The 19,379-nt window shown below is 44.4% G+C and overlaps 2 protein-coding genes across 5 annotated transcripts in view; one reads left to right on the top strand and one right to left on the bottom strand.

Moving 5' to 3' along the window:
• The first annotated feature begins 510 nt into the window (after positions 1–510).
• Positions 511–2,765, top strand: LOC129823966 (transcription cofactor HES-6-like). 2 transcript variants are annotated; one of them, XM_055883138.1, is made up of 4 exons: positions 511–892; positions 987–1,073; positions 1,199–1,268; positions 1,614–2,765. In XM_055883138.1, the coding sequence occupies exons 1-4, from the start codon at positions 815–817 to the stop codon at positions 2,075–2,077; spliced, it is 699 nt and encodes a 232-aa protein (XP_055739113.1). In that variant the 5' UTR covers positions 511–814; the 3' UTR covers positions 2,078–2,765. The 2 variants fall into 2 exon arrangements, with proteins under 2 accessions (XP_055739113.1, XP_055739112.1); XM_055883137.1 differs by having other exon boundaries at positions 513–892; positions 1,187–1,268.
• Positions 2,766–5,607: 2,842 nt separating this feature from the next.
• LOC129823965 (period circadian protein homolog 2-like) overlaps positions 5,608–19,379 on the bottom strand; it is a 28,580-nt gene continuing 14,808 nt past the window's right edge. For 2 of the 3 annotated variants that reach the window (XM_055883135.1, XM_055883136.1), the window contains exons 14-20: positions 19,171–19,292; positions 17,153–17,419; positions 15,773–16,776; positions 11,831–12,050; positions 11,344–11,512; positions 9,197–9,347; positions 5,608–8,947 (exon numbers count right to left, since the gene is read on the bottom strand). In XM_055883135.1, coding sequence (XP_055739110.1) covers positions 8,876–8,947; positions 9,197–9,347; positions 11,344–11,512; positions 11,831–12,050; positions 15,773–16,776; positions 17,153–17,419; positions 19,171–19,292 — 2,005 coding nt within the window. In that variant the 3' untranslated portion in view covers positions 5,608–8,875. Of the gene's footprint in view, positions 8,948–9,196; positions 9,392–11,343; positions 11,513–11,830; positions 12,051–15,772; positions 16,777–17,152; positions 17,420–19,170; positions 19,293–19,379 lie in introns of all 3 variants that reach the window. The other variant, XR_008754701.1, reaches the window with a different exon arrangement.

Genomic DNA, 19,379 nt, shown 5'->3' with positions numbered 1-19,379 from the left:
TAGAATTGGCCTCAACTTTGGACACCATATGAAATGGCCCACAATTAAACTTGAAATACACACAAAGGTGACTAATGACTTACGATGAGAATTGTCTGTGAATGTCGCAAGAGGCTAATGGCTTTTGTCAATTGGTTGTGACTAGGCTAAGTGTTTGTTTGAGTTGTAAGGTATGGTGAGTAGGCCTACAATATAAAACATTTATAGGGCACATTCAAAATGATCCTTTAGGCATTTTTTTTACCTAGCGTTTTATATTTGCTAATTTAATAAATATTGTTTTTATGTGTTAAGTATAATGCTGCTTTTAAAGTTGACGATAAAATACTGTCTCTTTGCTATTTATTATCATCATTCCATTCCATCTCTTTCAAAACATATTGGTCTCAGGAGCACTACTAGAATGGTGGGTTATGAAAGAATAAACTATTTCGGGCCGGGACACAAACCAAAGAATAGCTCTCATACGGTCTAGCCAAGTCCTCTCTCTCTCTGCGGACAACTGCCATAGCGCTCAGAGGACAAAATGCTAGACCAGCGATTGGCTGATTCACATTGCGCTCAACAATCTTCTGCTCGCGTAGTCAGCCCCTCTATTCACATGTAAATTGGGTGAGGCGTTATAAATACCTACTACTGGCATTATCGTTGCGCTTGAGGCTGCATAACAAATCAAGTGCCCGTCTGCACAAGTACAGTTCGGCTTTGTTTGCAACAGGGACCGGAGGCCATCTGTCCCATTCACGGTGTGTAACGGTCGTGTGGATTTATCAACCCTCCGTTTTTGGCAGTGTCTGGGTTAAACTTCTCCAACATGGCCCCCACTCCCAATAATAAAAACGGACTGAGTAGAGACGAGAGTGAAAACTATGGCATTAAAGTGGACAGAAAGGTAGGCCAAAGTGTCGCTGATTGTTGTGTATTGAGTGTTATTTAGTGTAACTTAATATAGTTTATTAATGTGCGGTTAATTGGGTTTTTTTCAGACCAGAAAACCGTTGGTTGAGAAAAAGAGACGGGCTCGCATCAATGAAAGTTTGCAAGATCTCCGAGTTCTGCTCGCAGACACAGATGTACGTTTTTGCACATTTTATGTCACTTTATCTGACATTCTCCCTCTCTTTGTGTAGCCTATTGTCGTTACATTGTAAACCAGTTATTTACATTTTATCAATCTGACATTCAGTTACAATTAAAGATGGAGAACGCCGAAGTGCTGGAAATGACTGTGAAACGAGTGGAGAGTATCATTCAAAGCCGAGCACAAGGTAAGATAGGCCCATAGGCTAGATTTATGCACGTGGACATTTCATACAACTAGTGGAAAGTAGTGTGTAGACCTACATATATATGTAGGATCTTAATTTAAGACAGTTTGCTACAGCAGGAAAACAGGAAATGTGAATTATTATGTGGATTATAATTCATGGACATTTTTGTAGGGTTGATACAAGTCTGAAATTTCAAAGCGTTAATAACAAACTTCAGAAGCCGTTTTAAACCTCAAATACATAGCATGTGTTACATTTCACGCATTGCAGTAATGTTCTCCTGCAACAGGGTGATCAAATTAAGATTCTTATAAATGTATCTTTCTGTCTGTGATTTGTCAGAGGTCGACACCGTGAACCGGGAGGCAAGCGAAAGGTTTGCTGCGGGCTACATCCAGTGCATGCATGAGGTGCACACCTTCGTGTCCAACTGCCCGGGAATTGACGCAACCATCGCGGCAGAGCTCTTGAACCACCTCCTCGAATGTATGCCCCTAAACGATGAGGACAAATTCCAGGTGATGATCCAGGATATCATGACAGACTGCTCCACTAACAGTAACAGCACTTGGCCCAGTTCTGAGGGCATATACGCAGCACTGGTCTCCCCGGGGGGAAAGAGCATCTCCAGCGGCAGCTCCTCAGCCCTCTCCCCGGCGCACTCCACTACCTCCAGCGATGACCTGTGCTCGGATCTGGAAGAGACTGACTCTGAGCAGAACCACATCTCTGTGGATGCTGAGAACCAGGATGTTCTGAACATGCCCACAGCGGCTTATTCCGAGTCCATGTGGAGGCCCTGGTAGAGCCCAAATGAGGCCTACAACTGTCCTGTACTAGAGGAATAGCCTACAATAGTTCTTGTATATTGGGTTTTATTCTGTAACGCTGAAGATCAAATTCCTTGGAATGTTGTTAGGCTGTTGGATGAGAGATATTGTAGGACTAGCATGTGAAGTGGGACACTATAACTTCACTTCAATGCAAAGTGTTTTTGCAAATAGGCTAGAGGTGGCATCATTTTAAAAAAGCTCTTTTTTGTATTTCAACCATTCTATTAATGCGTTTGAACAACTAATAAGTATTCAAGTTATTTAATGAATTAATTGTATGTAATAGTTCAACTTTGAATAATTCCACATTGTTATAGATCTGAGATGTCTTTTTGCCAGATATAGGTGGTTTATTTACCTTCAGTGAAGGGAGGGTACAGTAGGCCTGAATGCAGATGTAAATATGTAATTGTTAATAGTATGGCTGTATAGAAAAGAACCTGTCCCATTAAACCACACATAGTAATACAGTATTCGTTTTGTGTAAATGATTTTATATGTTTAGGTTTAGGAAAATAAATGTTGTAACATTAGTCTGTAACATTGTAATAACACCGTTTTTTAAGTGTTTGTGCCTGATTATGTCATGTCCATATCTAATTTCAGACATAAATTGTCATACACTGACTTAGTTAATTTTATTAAAAGCATTTTCTCTTCATATTGGACTCAGTTTATCCTATTTATTCTAAACCAAAATATAAATGCAACATGCAACAATTTCAGAGATTTTACTGAGTTACAGTTCATTTAATGAAATCAGTCAATTGAAATAAAGAAATTAGGCCCTAATCTATGTTTTTCACATGACTGGTCAGGGGTGCAGCCATCGGCTGGCCTTGGAGGGCATAGGCCCACCCACTGGGGAGCCAGGCCCAGCCAATCAGAATTAGTTTTTCCCCACAAAAGGGCTCCCTCAAAACTTGAGACATCTGTGGCATTGTGTTGTGTGACAAAACTTCACATTTTAAGGTGGCCTTTTATTGTCCCCAGCACAAGGAGCACCTGTGTAATGATCATGTTTTTTAAATCAGCTTCTTGATATGCCACACCTGTCAGATGGATGGATTATCTTGGCAAAGGAGAAATGCTCACTAACAGGGATTTGAACACATTTGTGCACAACATTTTAGAGAAATAAGCTTTCTGTGCTTATGGAAATTTTAAGGGATTTTTTTTATTTCAGCTCATGAAATATGGCACCAACACTTTACATGTTGCGTTTATAGTTTTGTTTAGTGTACTTAGCTGTGAAGAATTGAACACAAAGTAATGGACAATCGATCCATTCAGGGAAGTCTACTGCATAGCACACTTCTAAAACAGGGACCAGAAATGGCAAAAATGATTGCCTGCTAAACTCAAACAGTCCTTCCACAGTAATCACATTTCAGCTTTACACTGGTAGCATTGTTTTTAAGATCTGAATCATACATGAACATTTGTATGCCATTTGTGTGTGAAGGTAGGCTTGGAAGTATTAATTTAGGCCTATTTTAGCACAGCTGGGCCAGTGGGCCATTATGAGGTGAGATGGTCTGCCTTGGGGCTTCTCTACAATGCAGTGTGAGATCTGACAGCTGGTTCATTTGATGGCTGGGCCTTCATTGATATTCTGACAGCTTTGATTCCTTGAAATATGCCAAGCAGATGTCAATAACATGAGATGTTAGTTCACCATGAGGTTGTGTGGGGAAACGTAAAGAAACGTAAAGTGATCCATCCCACTCCCTATTTATTTCTGGTTCATATCCAGACAATGAACTAAGCAGACCAGACACAGCTGCTATAGCATTGGTGCTTATGGGAGAGCCACCCTGAAGTAGACCGTAACTGTGACCTTTTTTTCCAATGGTAAACGACCGAGACTCTAAGTAAGACATCTTTATTTATCCACCATCTTGGATAATATGACCTCAGATTATGCGTCATGCGTAACGGGTACATGGACACCAGAAGAACATTGCACTCTGTTCACAACCTTTATATCCCGTTCAGTCACAAGTTGAAAGCACTAGCACGTGTGGGAATCTTTTAAGAAGTATACTGTTTGAGCATGAAAGATCTCAACAAACCCACAGACCCCCAACAGCCCACCACAGATACCTACACTGAATATGAAAGTGCCTAAGAGAGGAATAACAGGGTCTTAACATGTTTATGTTGGTGGGAGTTGAGACGTTGCTGGTATATGGAGGTGTCAGAAGTGACACTTAGGGACATCAGAGAAACTTCCAAGGTGCCACTAGGTCGTCCACTGAACCCGAGGAGAAGCGCTTTCATATTGTTATTCCTCTCTTAGTTTTCCAAACCACAGACGATAAACAATGTTTTTCTAAAGACTATTTCGTTATTCCAGTGATAATTGTTATTGTTATTGTATAATTGAATACATATTCATGCATGATGAGAAAAAAAGTCTAAGTTATAATGCCATTTCATTAGCCTATACGCAACGTTCAGTGAGTTATATGGCTAATTTGCAAGAGTACCCTAGCTAGCGTTTAAATAACACACATCAACAACCAAACACCTTCTCTGTAACATATAGCCTAGCCAAGGTGGCTCTATAACGATTGGATGAATTGTATATTCATTCTCTACCTGAAATCCACATTATTAGGAGACATTCACAGACTGTTTGTTGTCAGTTTAGGATGGAGCCGACTCCAGATTAGCGGAACCCCAAAGGTGGCCATCACCGCAGGGGGGAAACTGTCCAGATTCACACCTGATCATCAAATTGGGAGAGGTGCGAACGGCGAGGCATGTGAATGACCGTGGCCGCTTTGATCCAAGCTACTAAAAGCCGTGGGAAAATCGTTCCAACTATCCCACTGTCTGTCTGTCTTCCTGTCCAGTTCCCACTGATAACATCTAGCCATGGGCTTTTGGTCGCGAGCATTATGATTTTATTTGACCCTCTCCTCTTGCATTTTCAGGCAAATCGGAATTAAATGTTCTATACTGCAGGAAAAGGTGGAATAACTAACATGCGGTGGTTAATAGCCCTATTTTGGCTGATAGGCCTATTTTGAAATGCCACACTGCCATTCAATTCGAACAGTTAGTGAAGTGAGCATATGGCCAATCATTTCACCAACGGTCAATTTTCTGTAACTGCTTAAGTCATTCAGGTCCTCCCAAATTAAGAACGTGCCATTAATGGTCCATTACATCATCTACCGAAATTAACCTAATTAATTAAGAACTGAAATCACTTAAGAGTTGCAATGAATTGATCTCGGGAAAAACATGAAATTGTCTCTTTGGTCTAAAGCTTTAGGAGCTGTCGACATCAGAAGGAGAACTTGCTAGGATATCCTTCAATATTGATCTATTTCCACTGAACGTATTTCCACAATAGCCTTATCCTGAATACACACAAACACGAAAAAGATATCCTAACATATGGCATGAAATAAATGTATTTTACCTACTTGATTTTATTACAGTTATGTCCGATTATTGTGTTTTCATAAAGAGTAGGCTAGAAGCGTAAATATATTTAAATGTTAAAATGTTTGACTTTTATTTTGAAACATTAACACATTAACACAGCCAATGTGTTTACAGTTTTTAAAGTGACTATCCAACAACACGAGAAATACAGAAATACAGAGACATACAAGACCCACTGTAAAGAAATCATTTCGGAAAAATGCAGGTAAACAATGAGTGTTTCGAATGCTTAAAAAAAGAAAAAAGAAAAATAGACAGACGAGGAGACCTGACAAATTCTTAGACCCAATAACTATCCCAGCCATATTACAATGCAGAAAGTGTTGCTACTACCATGTGCTCTTAAACACTGTTTCAAGGCCAGCAAGCTTATAACGGTATGCTTTGTGCTTGGAAAGCGGATCCTAGAACAGTGCTATAGGACACTCTTTCCTCAAAGCTTGGTCAAACCATCAATCACAGGCTAGAAAGAAAATGGTGAACAAAAAGCACCTTCTCTATAAGCATCCCCTACCAACTGTACTCTTTAGTCAGCCAACACGCTGTACTATGAACCCTGTAAATTAAGCGCTTCAAAAACAAACACATTAATTATCAAATCAAAAATCAAATCAAATCAAATTGTATTGGTCACATACACATGGTTAGCAGATGTTACTGTGAGTGTAGCGAAATGCTTGTGCTACTGGTTCCGACAGCGCAGTAATATCTAACAAGTGATCTAACAATTCCCCAACAACTACCTAATACATACAAATCTGAAAGGGGTAAATGAGAATATGTACATATAAGTATATGGATGAGCGATGGCCGAGCGGCATAGGCAAGGTGCAATAGATGGTATAACATACAGAATATACATGCGATATGAGTAATGTAAGATATGTAAAGCATTATTCAAGTGGCATTACTTAAAGTGGCATTGTTTAAAGTGACTAGTGATCCATTTATTAAAGTGTCCAGTGATTGGGTCTCAATGTAGGCAGCAGCCTCTCTGAGTTAGTGATTGCTGTTTAGCAGTCTGATGGCCTTGAGATAGAAGCTGTCCCAGCTTTGATGCACCTGCACTGACCTCGCCTTCTGGATGATAGCGGTGTGAACAGGCAGTGGCTCGGGTGGTTGTTGTCCTTGATGATCTTTTTTGCCTTCCTGTGACATCGGGTGCTGTGGGTGGCATGGAGGGCAGGTAGTTTGCCCCCGGTGATGCGTTGTGCAATACGCACCACCCTCTGGAGAGCCTTGCGGGTGAGGAATGAGCAGTTGCCGTACCAGGCTGTGATACAGCCCGACAGGATGCTCTCGATTGTGGATCTGTAAAAGTTAGTCAGGGCTAACAGTGGGTGACAAGCCAAATTTCTTCAGCCTCCTGAGGTTGAAGAGGTTGAAGAGGCGCTGTTGCACCTTCTTCACCACACTGTCTGTATGGGTGGACCATTTCAGTTTGTCATTGATGTGTACGCTGAGGAACTTTCCACTTTCTCCACTGCTGTCCCATCGATGTGGATAGGGGGTGCTCCCTCTGCTGTTTACTGAAGTCCACGATCATCTCCTTTGTTTTGTTGATGTTGAGTGAGAGGTTGTTTTCCTGACACCACACTCCGAGGGCCCTCACCTCCTCCCTGTAGGCTGTCTCATCGTTGTTGGTGATCAAGCCCACTACTGTTGTGTCATCTGCAAACTTGATGATTGAGTTGGAGGCGTGCATGGCCGTGCAGTCATGGGTGAACAGGGAGTACAGGAGGGGGCTGAGCACGCACCCTTGTGGGGCCCCAGTGTTGAGGGTCAGCGAGGTGGAGATGTTGTTTCCTACCTTCACCACCTGGGGGCGGCCCGTCAGAAAGTCCAGGATCCAATTGCACAGGGCAGGGTTTAGGCCCAATGCCTCCAGCTTGATGATGAACTTGGAGGGTACTATGGTGTTGAATGCTGAGCTGTTGTCAATGAACAGCATTCTTACATAGGTATTCCTCTTATCCAGATGGGATAGGGCAGTGTGCAGTGTGATGGCGATTGCGTCATCTGTGGACCTGTTGGGGTGGTATGCAAACTGAATGAAGTGGGTCTAGGGTGTCAGGTAAGCTGGCGGTGATATGATCCTTGACTAGCCCTTCAAAGCACTTCATGATGACAGAAGTGAGTGCTATGGGGCGATAGTCATTTAGTTCAGTTATCTTTGCCTTCTTGGGTACAGGAACAATGGTGGCCAACTTGAAGCATGTGGGGACAACAGACTGAGATATGGAGTGATAGAATATGTCCTTAAACACACGGTAAACACACGGTAAACACATGTATATTGGTCCAAGTTCTCTTATGCTGGTTTCTTCCTATATTTATATTGTGAGACTCAGAACATAGAAACACATATACTGTACATATGCTTTCCTAGCAGATATTATTCTCTGGCATAAAAATAGAGTATCTCTTTGAAACCATTGGGGGTAAAATAACATTTCACCAACCATTTACAGGTGCTTCAAATTATATATATTTTTCTCATATTGAGAGATAGTTGAAAAACAGCAAGTCCACAAAATATTCTTGGCTACCATCAACACAAAAACAAGGCTATAAGTCTTAAACTTCTTCAGTGAAAGCATTCATTTTAATCAGTGAAACAACACAGGAAAAGAGATGGAATTGAAAGAACAGTGTTTTGCACACACTGGAACTCACTTATTTTACATTTTAGTAATTTAGCAGACGCTCGTATCCAGAGTGACTTACAAAAGGAATTAGGGTTAAGTGCCTTGCTCAAAGGCACCTCGATAGATTTTCCACCTAGTCGGCTCGCCGATACAAACCAGCGACCTTCAGGTTACTGGCCGATCGCTATTAACCGCTAGGCGACCTGCCCACCGCTAGGCGACCTCCCCACCGCTAGGTTACCTGCCCAACCTCAATCTCATCTTCTTTTTCTCACACATTCACACACAGAAAATTTATTGACCAGGCGGGCCGTTGGTCTCTCAGGTTGTAGCAGAGTTTCCATACGGTTTAGCTGGTTGTAGAAAAGGTGTGTACCACCAGCAGGACGCATGCATTACTAGGTAGTCCAATATGGTCATTCCCTGGTCAGGGACAGCTGTTGGTCTGAGGGTGGGACCCGGTCAATAATTGATGTCGCTTGAGAACTAGTCTTGGGCGGAAGTGCTGATGTTACAATCAACAGCGGTGGGTGGATTCAGGGTGTGGATGTGGCTATGATGATCCAAGGCCAGAAGAGGGGCAAGGGCAGGTGTCTGTGTTTAAGGGCTCCTCGCTGGGCTTCCTGGGGGGGCTGACCTCCCCAGTCTCAGTCTCTGTGTCTCACATGTCTAGGTCAGACTGCTCCTCAGACATCACTGCCTCTGGAGCATCCTCCTCACAGCACACACAGGCCTAAACAAAACAACACACACACATCTGTTAGTTAATGTTAGACTTGCTTTTGACAATCGTGAATGACTGCCCCGAGTATAAGAGAGAGAGAGTAAGAGAGAGTGAAAGAAGGAGAAAGAGAAAAAGAAAGGAAGAGAAAGAGAGTGATTGTGAAGAAGAGAGGGAGGAAAGAGAGAGGAAGAAAAAAAAGAGAGCGTTAAAGAGAAAGCAATAGAGCGAGAGAGCCATACAGAGAAAGAGCGAGCTCACCTTGACGTCCATGACCTTGGGCAGCCCTCCACTCCTCATCCAGGGGTGGACCTCTACCAGTTCCCTCTGCTGCTCCCCAGTGAAGCATGGCTGACTCTTTTGCATCCCACGCAGCCTCTCTCTGTCCTCTCTGAGAAACCTCTCGATGGCCCTGAGTAGACCAAGGGACATACACAGTATTCTGAACCATGGGACCTTTGTGACCAGAGAAAAGATACTCAAACAGTAAGAATACTATTGGACATACAGGTAACACAGAGAGTGGTATTGGGTATTAGGGTGTCGGGAAAGGTATGTCTGGTTAGTGGTTAAAAATGTGTATTTGGTATGAGGGAGTCATGTGTATCAGATGACAGTTTGATATAACTGATCTTCATGGTTAACTAGATTGGGTGTCTGGTACCTGGAGAGTAGTCAAACTAGCATTTAAGAAACCACACATTTCCTCTCAATCCACCTTGTCTAACAACTGTGGGTCTTTGTGTAAAAGCCCCATCTGGTGGACATAAGTCAGAACTGCAATTTTACTTTAATATTAGCAAAGCTTTTAATACAAATGGTCAATTATAATTCAGCATGCCAGGTGAATATGGTAAGGGAGTGGGAAACAACAAGGGTGTACAGTGCAATGTACTAGGAAAGTATTTCACAAAAATCTAGAGTGCTGTGTCCCATCTAAACATTTTCTTATGGCCTACCAAAAAATACCCAACAAATATTTAAAACCCCAGCATTCACAGCCACTCATCATGCCCTGGGTAGAAGCTGCCTGTAGTCACAGATCTAGGATCAGTTTATCCTCCCCCATCCCAAATCCCAAACTGACCCCAGATCTGCATCCACAGACAACTTTCTCTTACTCCAGGGCACATTGCGAGCTGCCTCTCTCCGGTCTCCTCCAACTCACCGCGAGGGCATCAGATTTTTTATTATTATTTATTGAACCTTTTTTTAACTAGGCAAGTCAGTTAAGAACAAATTCTTATTTACAATGATGGCCTACCCGGTCAAACCCTAACCCGGACGATGCTGGGCCAATTGTGTGTAATTTATTTATTTATTTACCGTTATTTTACCAGGTAAGTTGACTGAGAACACGTTCTCATTTGCAGCAACGACCTGGGGAATAGTTACAGGGGAGAGGAGGGGGATGAATGAGCCAATTGTAAACTGGGGATTATTAGGTGACCATGATGGTTTGAGGGCCAGATTGGGAATTTAGCCAGGACACCGGGGTTAACACCCCTACTCTTACGATAAGTGCCATGGGATCTTTAATGACCTCAGAGAGTCAGGACACCCGTTTAACGTCCCATCCGAAAGACGGCACCCTACACAGGGCAGTGTCCCCAATCACTGCCCTGGGGCATTGGGATATTTTTTAGACCAGAGGAAAGAGTGCCTCCTACTGGCCCTCCAACACCGTAAAAGTATAGCTTCCGTCCCTCTCCTCGCCCCAACCTGGGCTCGAACCAGGGACCCTCTGCACACATCAACCACAGTCACTCACGAAGCATCGTTACCCATCGCGCCACAAAAGCCACGGCCCTTGCAGAGCAAGGGGAACAACTACTTCTAGGTCTCAGAGCGAGTGACGTCACCGATTGAAACACTATTAACGCACACCACCGCTAACTAGCTAGCCATTTCACATCGGCCACACTCACCCCCCTTTTGACTTCCTCCTTTTCCGCACCAATCAGTGATCCGGGTCAACAGCATCAATGTAACAGTATAGCTTCCGTCCCTCTCCGCTCGAACCAGGGACCCTCTGCACACATCAACCACAGTCACTCACGAAGCATCGTTACACATCGCACCACAAAAGCCACGGCCCTTGCAGAGCAAGGGGAACAACTACTTCTAGGTCTCAGAGCGAGTGACGTCACCGATTGAAACACTATTAGCGCGCACCACCGCTAACTAGCTAGCCATTTCACATCGGCCACATGTGCGCCACCCTATGTGACTCCCAATCATTGCTGGTTGTGATACGGCCTGGAATCAAACCAGGGTCTGCAGTGATGCCTCTACTACTGAGATGCAGTGCCTCAGACCGCTGCACCACTCGGGAACCCTGATAGGTCAACATGACCTTGCTGTCAGCGTTGGGGGTGACCAAACACGGCGGGTCCTGCAGTACATACTTGTCGTGTTGGCCCTGCTCCATCTTCATTGGCCGCACCTCCATGACGCTACTGCTTCTCCCACTATCGCAGCCGGTGGAGTGCCCTTTGACCTTCTGGCTGCTGTTTCGGGAGGAATCCATGCTGCCAAAGTAGTTTCTGATTTTTTTGCTGGTGTGGCTGCTGCATACTTGGGGGGAGAATAACAAAACAGAGTTAGGATATTTTACTTTTGAATCACCAGAGTTCTAGTCTCAAAGTGCTTTATACATGAAGCAACAAATGTTTGAATGTAATGTCTTGCTGCCATGTCATTCTGTCATGTGTTTGTTATTGTCCCTGCCAGTCTTGTTCAGAAAATATGCTTAATAATAGGTTTTACAGTTTTAAATGGGAAAAACCCCTCAATACGTTTACAGGAGTTATGTTTGGTACAGTGCAAGTGACTGGGATAGGAACAAATGTCTGACAAACGTACAAAAAGTCTATGGTAGGTGTGTGTACAGACCTGTGCCATTGCCAGATACACCACTAGTTGACGTTCCACTAGCTGACGTTCTACATCCCGACGTCCTGCTATTATTAGATCTTCCACTGTTAGACGTTCTAGCTGAGGTTCCACAGTCATTAGACCTTGAACCCATGAACCCTGAGGTGGCTGAGTGAGAGTCTGTATGGAGCAGGATGTCAAGCATGTCGCTAGGGTTACCGTCACCTGGCGAACTCACCTGCAAGACAGAGGTCAAAGGAAAGGTCAACAAACAGAAGGTCCACTCTCAAGTCGTATTGGTGTCTTTTTTCTTTAATCAGTCCCATCCTTTCTTTCTTGCTACTCTGCTCCTATATTTCCTTATCATGATCCGAGAGGCACCTCAACCATATTGTCCTGAAATATTCATCCAACAGAGACCCGGTTTACTGTAACTACGGTAACTTTTCTTTTGTGCATTCTAACAATGGAGGAACTGGAAGTTTAGTGAAGCCACACCAATCCAGCCATACTTCTCCTGACACGTTGGCAAAATTTGATTTACCTGTATGCCAAAAGCCATCTTTTTTTGAATGAATTTTTACGATATAGCCAATTCTGACTTTGCAACTGGCCCATCTAGCGGAAATTTCTCAGTTCTGCCTCAAGGACAACATTCATGACAATAAACATCAACCTGCAGAGCAGACAGAGCTGGGATTTAAAGGGATACTTCAGGATTTTGGTAATGAGGCCCTTTATCTACTTCCCCAGAGTCAGATGAACTTGTGGATACCATTTGTATTTTTCTGTGTCCAGTATGAAGGAAGGTAGAGGTAGTTTCGCAAGCCTATGTTAACATAGACTTACAGTCATTGTGCTTACGCTAGTTAACATTGGCTCGCAAAACTACTTCTAACTTCCTTCATACTGGACATAGAGACATAAACATGGTATCCATGAGTTCATCTGACTGGTGAAGCAGATAAAGGGCCTCAATGTCAAAAAATACTGAAGTATCCCTTGAACACCCTTGGCATGTTTCCACTGTTTTGACCGATTTTGATGTCAAAATATGTTTAAAAACTATAGTCTGTGCCTTTAAAGTTGTACTCCAGCCTCCTTTTCAGACCAGAGGAATTGGTGAAACTATAACATCATATCACAGTAAAAGCATTCTTGAAATTTTGAGGAAAATGTCAAATTAATCTATAGCCTATGTGCCGGACCACCACTTGGCTGCCAGCTGAAGACAATATAGGATTGACTTGTGAATACCTTACGGATTAAGCAGCCTTTTAAACATCCTAACCCTAGCCTAACACCTCCAGTCTAAAAACAACACTTTCGTAGTGTTGCTGCGATTTTGGGGAATCTCAACATTACTGCCATAACCTCACACCGACTCTCTGTTATTTTTTATTACATTTTTTTATTTCACCTTTATTTAACCAGGTAGACCAGTTGAGAACAAGTTCTCATTTACAACTGTGACCTGGCCAAGATAAAGCAAAGCAGTGCGACACAAACAACAACAGAGTTACACATGGAATAAACAAGCGTACTGTCAATAACACAATAGAGAAATCTATATACAGTGTGTCCAAATAGAGTGAGGAGGTAAGGCAATAAATAGGCCATAGTAGCGAAGTAATTACAATTTAGCAAATTAACACTGGAGTGATAGATGTGCAGATGATGATGTGCAAGTAAAAATACTGGTGTGCAAAAGAGCAAAAAAGTATGGGGTATGGGGATGAGGTAGGTAGATTGGATGGGCTATTTACAGATGGGCTGTGTACAGTTGCAGCGATCGGTAAGCTGCTCAGATAGCTGATGCTTAAAGTTAGTGAGGGAGATATGTCTCCAACTTCAGCGATTTTTGCAATTTGTTCCAGCCATTCGCAGCAGAGAACTGTAAGGAAAGGCGGCCAAAGTAGGTGTTGGCTTTGGGGATGACCAGTGAGATATACCTGCTGGAGCGTGTGCTATGGGTGGGTGTTGCTAGGGTAACCAGTGAGCTGCGATAAGGCGGAGCTTTACCTAGGCAGCGTGAGTGAAGGAGGCTTTGTTGTGAAATAGGAAGCCGATTTTTGGATTGGAGATGTTTAATATGAGTCTGGAAGGAGAGTTTACAGTCTAGCCAGACACCTAGGTATTTGTACTTGTCAGAACCGTCCAGAGTAGTGATGCTAGTTGAGGGGGGGGGGGGGGGCAGCGATCGGTTAAAGAGCATGCATTGAGTTTAACTAGTGTTTAAGAGCAGTTGGAGGCAACAGAAGGAGTGTTGTATGGCATTGAAGCTCGTTTGGAGGTTTGTTAACACAGTGTCCAAAGAAGGGCCAGATGTATACAGAATGGTGTCATCTGCGTAGAGGTGGATCAGGGAATCACCCGCAGCAAGAGCGACATCGTTGGTATATACAGAGAAAAGAGTCGGCCCGATAATTGAACAGAGGTTCGGACAACAGGCCCTCCGATTTGACACACTGAACTCTATCTGAGAAGTAGTTGGTGAACCAGGTGAGTCAGTCATTTGAGAAACCAAGGCTGTTGAGTCTGCCGATATGAATACGGTGATTGACAGAGTCGAAAGCCTTAGCCAGGTCGATGAAGACGGCTGCACAGTACTGTCTTTTATCGATGGCGGTTATGATATCGTTTAGGATCTTGAGCGTGGCTGAGGTGCACCCGTGACCAGCTCAGAAACCGGATTGCACAGCGGAGAAGGTACGGTGGGATTCGAAATGGTCAGTGATCTGTTTAATAACTTGGCTTTCGAAGACTTTAGAAAGGCAGGGCAGGATGGCTATAGGTCTGTAACAGTTTGGGTCTAGAGTGTCACCCCCTTTGAAGAGGGGGATGACCGCGGCAGCTTTCCAATCTTTAGGGATCTCAGACGATACCAAAGAGAGGTTGAACAGACTGGTAATAGGGGTTGCAACAATGGCAGAGGATAATTTTATTTCCAGATTGTCTAGCCCAGCTGATTTGTACAGGTCCAGGTTTGCCAGCTCTTTCAGAACATCTGCTATCTGGATTTGGGTGAAGGAGAAGCTGGGGAGGCTCGGGCAAGTAGCTGCGAGGGGTGCGGAGCCGTTGGCCGGGGTTGGGGTAGCCAGAAGGAAAGCATGGCCAGCCGTAGAGAAATGCTTGTTGAAGTTCTTGATTATCGTGGATTTATCGGTGGTGACAGTGTTTCCTAGCCTCAGTGCAGTGGGCAGCTGAGAGGAGGTGCTCTTATTCTCCATTGACTTTAGTGTGCCAAAACTTTTTGGAGTTAGAGCTACAGGATGCAAATTTGTTTGAAAAAGCTATCCTTTGCTTTCCTAACTGACTGTGTGCATTGGTTCCTGACTTCCCTGAAAAGTTGCATATCGCGGGGACTATTCGATGCTAGTGCAGTCCGCCACAGGATGTTTTTGTGCTGGTCTCGGGCAGTCAGGTCTGGAGTGAACCAAGGCCTATATCTGTTCTTAGTTCTACATTTTTTGAAAGGGGCATGCTTATTTAAGATGGTGAGGAAATTACTTTTAAAGAACCACCAGGCATCCTCTACTGACGGGATGAGGTCAATATCCTTCCAGGATACCCGGACCAGGTCGATTAGAAAGGCCTGCTCGCAGAAGTGTTTTAGGGAGTGTTTGACAGTGATGAGGGGTGGTCGTTTGACCGCGGACTCATAGCGGATGCAGGCACTGAGGCAGTGACCGCTGAGATCCTGATTGAAAACAGCAGAGGTGTATTTGGAGGGAAAGTTGGTCAGGATAATATCTATAAGGGTAACCATGTTTACGGATTTAGGGTTGTACCTGGTGGGTTCCTTCATAATTTGTGTGAGATTGAGGGCATCTAGTTTAGATTGTAGGACATGTGGTTGGATAAAACGATAGAAAATAGAAACAGGGGAGGGAGAGAGGAAAAAAGCTAAAGAAAAAGAAGACAGTAGGGGGAAAGACAACGAACAGGGTTATGTCATACCTGCTGAAGCGTGATCTTCTCCATGGCTTGGCAGACCACACTCCTTCCCTTATCGCGGAAGGTGTTATTTCCCGGGGGATCATCACTGGAGGGCGCTACCACCATGCTGTCCTTCCTCTCCAGGGAGCATGGTGTCTCCTCCAGCTGCAGTAAGTTGAGCTGCAGGGGCGAGCTGCACCGTGACTGGAACACTGGAGGGGAGGGCACTTGGTCCCTGCCGTCCATGGACCCAGGCGTGCCCCGAGAATGGGTGGTTTCCCCAGAAGGCTTGGGGGGCTCCATGGCCATGGAAGAGAAAGGCTGGGTAGGGATTGGGAAGCCTGTCTGGGGGGCGAAGGGGTTCTGGCCCGGGAACTGGGCCTGGATGGTGGAGGATGACTGTGGTGGGAAGGGAAGAGATGTCTGTAGGGGGAAGGACTGCGGCTGTGTCAGGAAGGGACCCTGGGCAGGGAAGGTGTGGGATGTCTGTGGGAGGAAGGGCTGTGGCTGGGAGGAGTAGCCTGCCGTCTCAACCTGGTAAAAAGGCTGCTGTCCTGGAGCCCCGTTCCCCATTTGAGGGAACATGTAGTTGGGGAGAACTAGAGCCACCACGGGGGTCACCATGGGAGTAGAGAAGGGGGAGGGCCGGATGTTTGGGGGCGGGCACTGGGGATCCTGGTTGCACTGGCTGTCGCCGAAGCCTGGCATTGAATTCTCAGGGCTGGTAGGCATGGTTCCAGCCATGGTGCCCATCCCGGGGTTGACCTGGAGAGGAAAGGCTGGCACTATGTTGGGGTAGGCCAGGGGCGGCAAGGTGGACTGGGAGGAGTTGGAGGGGGACCAGGACGTCTGGTTGAGGCCCTGATTGAGGAGGTGGGGTCGGGGCTGCTGCTGTCTCTTCCTATGGGACAAAGAACTATCGGACGACTCGTTCTGTTTTACCCGCTTGGACTTGGTCTTCTTGTTGCGCCCGCTTCTACGGGCAGCGGGCTCGGCCTGCCTGCATGGGTGCACAGTGGGCACAGCTGGAGAGGGGGAAAGAGCGGGGGAAGAGAGAAAAAGAGGGTTAGATTACATTATGTATTTGACTGTGAGAAGTTGAGTGTATGAGAGCATTAAGGTACTGTGTGTGTCTGTGTTGAATTGTACTAGCCTATGTCTACAAGCTATTTTGAGTTTGTATTGTATTGTATTGTACTGTATTGTAATGTACTATAATGTGTTGTAGTGTATTGTATTGTAGTGTATTGTATTGTAATGTATTGTAATGTAATGTATTGTAATGTAATGTATTGTAATGTACTGTAATGTAATGTATTGTATTGTATTGTACTGTATTGTATTGTATTGTAATGTATTGTAATGTAATGTGTGTAAAGCGTGTTCGCTGCTGTACTCTACCATCAGTGGCACCTTGTCCCTTCTGGCGCTCCAGATATTGGGAACAGTTGGACTGGAAGGCCTGGACTCCCTGAAGCTCCCTGAAGCGACACAGGAAGGCCTGCTCCTCTCTCTGGGTGTGGGTTGCTAGGACCTGCTTGGTCAGACCCAGCTTCTTATAGGGCTCCCTCTGCAGGCTGGGAGGTGAAACAGCACTAGGGGGAGGCCCAGGAGTCTGGCTGACCCGCTCCACCGCCTCCCCACCACCAGATACATCCTCAATGATCTCTGTATGGAGAAAAACAGATAGAGACACATTAGTTCCAGCAGACAACCATGGATGTAAAAGTTAGATACAATATATACATAAAACATCCAACCGTTCAGGACATAAGAGATGAGCAGCTGTGATACCCTCAGCAACATTGATATATATATATATATATATATATATATATATATATATATATATATATATATATATATATATATATATATATATATACAGTGATATACATTACAGTGATATACGTTACAAAGAAGCAGATAGGAAAGTACATGCAGGACGCCAGTGTGTGCTAGGGTCATCTACTGTATATCACACATCATGGTATAGTCTCGTGGAACCAGACGAGTGTGAATCTCTGGGATTCTGGGAAGCGAGGTTATGCATGGTATATGTATCTTCTGGAAGATGCATGACCTCAGAGTACAGACATGATACTGCACCAATGGTGTGCGATAACATTCAGTACACAACATCTAGCTACATCTATACCCACGTAGGTACACACACACACACACACACAACCCACCACCACAAAAAAGAGCAAAAACCCCGAGAACGAGTCCATGTAGTGTATACCTGACTCGGTCTGCAGTTTCTTGTCTCCTACATGCACGATGGTGCTACTGTAGCTACACTGGCTTGTTATTGACACCACACTCTCGGTTTTGCTGCACGGTGGCACAGCGAGGGCCGCCAGGGAGGAGGAGCCCACTACCCCTGAGGCTGTGGTCGTAGCCTCAGTCTTTTTGTATGCGATGATGTCATCCACAGGGGTTAGACCAGGCTGAGCCTTAAATAGCGCAGGGTCTGCCAGGGTGACAAGGAGAGACTGAGAGAGGGTGACTAGGGGAGTCACATATAAAGTCCCATAATTGTGGATTATAGAGAGAGAGAGAGAGAGAGAGAGAGAGAGAGAGAGAGAGAGAATTTGGCTATGTCTGATTCAGTTGGTTAACCGGTCAAACAGATATTTGGCATGAACTAAAAGATGACCTCTTAATAAATTAAGAGGTATAAATATTATATTTTATTTATTTGTACATAATAAGTATTGATCTTTTGATAAATTGGTATGTGTTCATCCGTTCTGATTCCCTGGCGATCGGTGGAGCCAGATGGAATCTGCAGTGATGTTTTATCAACGTTGTCACACCATATCTAATAAAGGTATCCATGCCTATTCATCTAGCAGTATTATTTGGTTTGAATTGAATTCATCCATTTTTACATTACATTTTAGTCATTTAGCAGACGCTCTTATCCAGAGCGACTTACAGTAGAGTGCATACATTTTATTACATTTTACATACTGAGACAAGGATATCCCTACCGGCCAAACCCTCCCTAACCCGGACGACGCTATGCCAATTGTGCGTCGCCCCACGGACCTCCCGGTTGCGGCCGGCTGCGACAGAGCCTGGGCGCGAACCCAGAGACTCTGGTGGCGCAGCTAGCACTGCGACGCAGTGCCCTAGACCATCGGTATAGGGCACTGGTATCTCCAATTTGAATTAAGAAATTAAGGAAATTCAAACTGTGTATTCAGTCTGAGATTTAATGATGACGGGCAATTCAATTTATGGTGCATTCAATGACTGGTAGAAATGGATAGCGGTGTAGGAAAGGTCACTTGCAATATAGGTTTCATGCAACATCATACCAACCATACTGTAGTCAAGAGTTGTCAATTTTTTATTGTAAGTAATGGAGTAAAGCTAGATAACGTTAGTATAACGTTGGTACAAGGTACCTTCAGATATCTGCATGCGGTTGTCCCCTCCTTTCTGCTTGTCCTCGTCTGAGGTCGTGGTGTTGTCAGAAGAGTGGCACTTCCTCTTCCTAGCGATGGGAACGTTACAGCCCTCTAGATATCTGTCAAGAGAGACACAGGAGAGACTGCTTTACTTTCTATCTTCATCAAAAACAATAGCCCACGATGTAACTACCATGTAATTGGGT

This window comes from Salvelinus fontinalis, chromosome 26, assembly GCF_029448725.1.
Source record: "Salvelinus fontinalis isolate EN_2023a chromosome 26, ASM2944872v1, whole genome shotgun sequence".
NCBI classification, from domain to species: domain Eukaryota; kingdom Metazoa; phylum Chordata; class Actinopteri; order Salmoniformes; family Salmonidae; genus Salvelinus; species Salvelinus fontinalis.
Note: the sequence above shows the minus strand (reverse complement) of the source record. Positions and strands in the feature narration are given on the sequence as shown.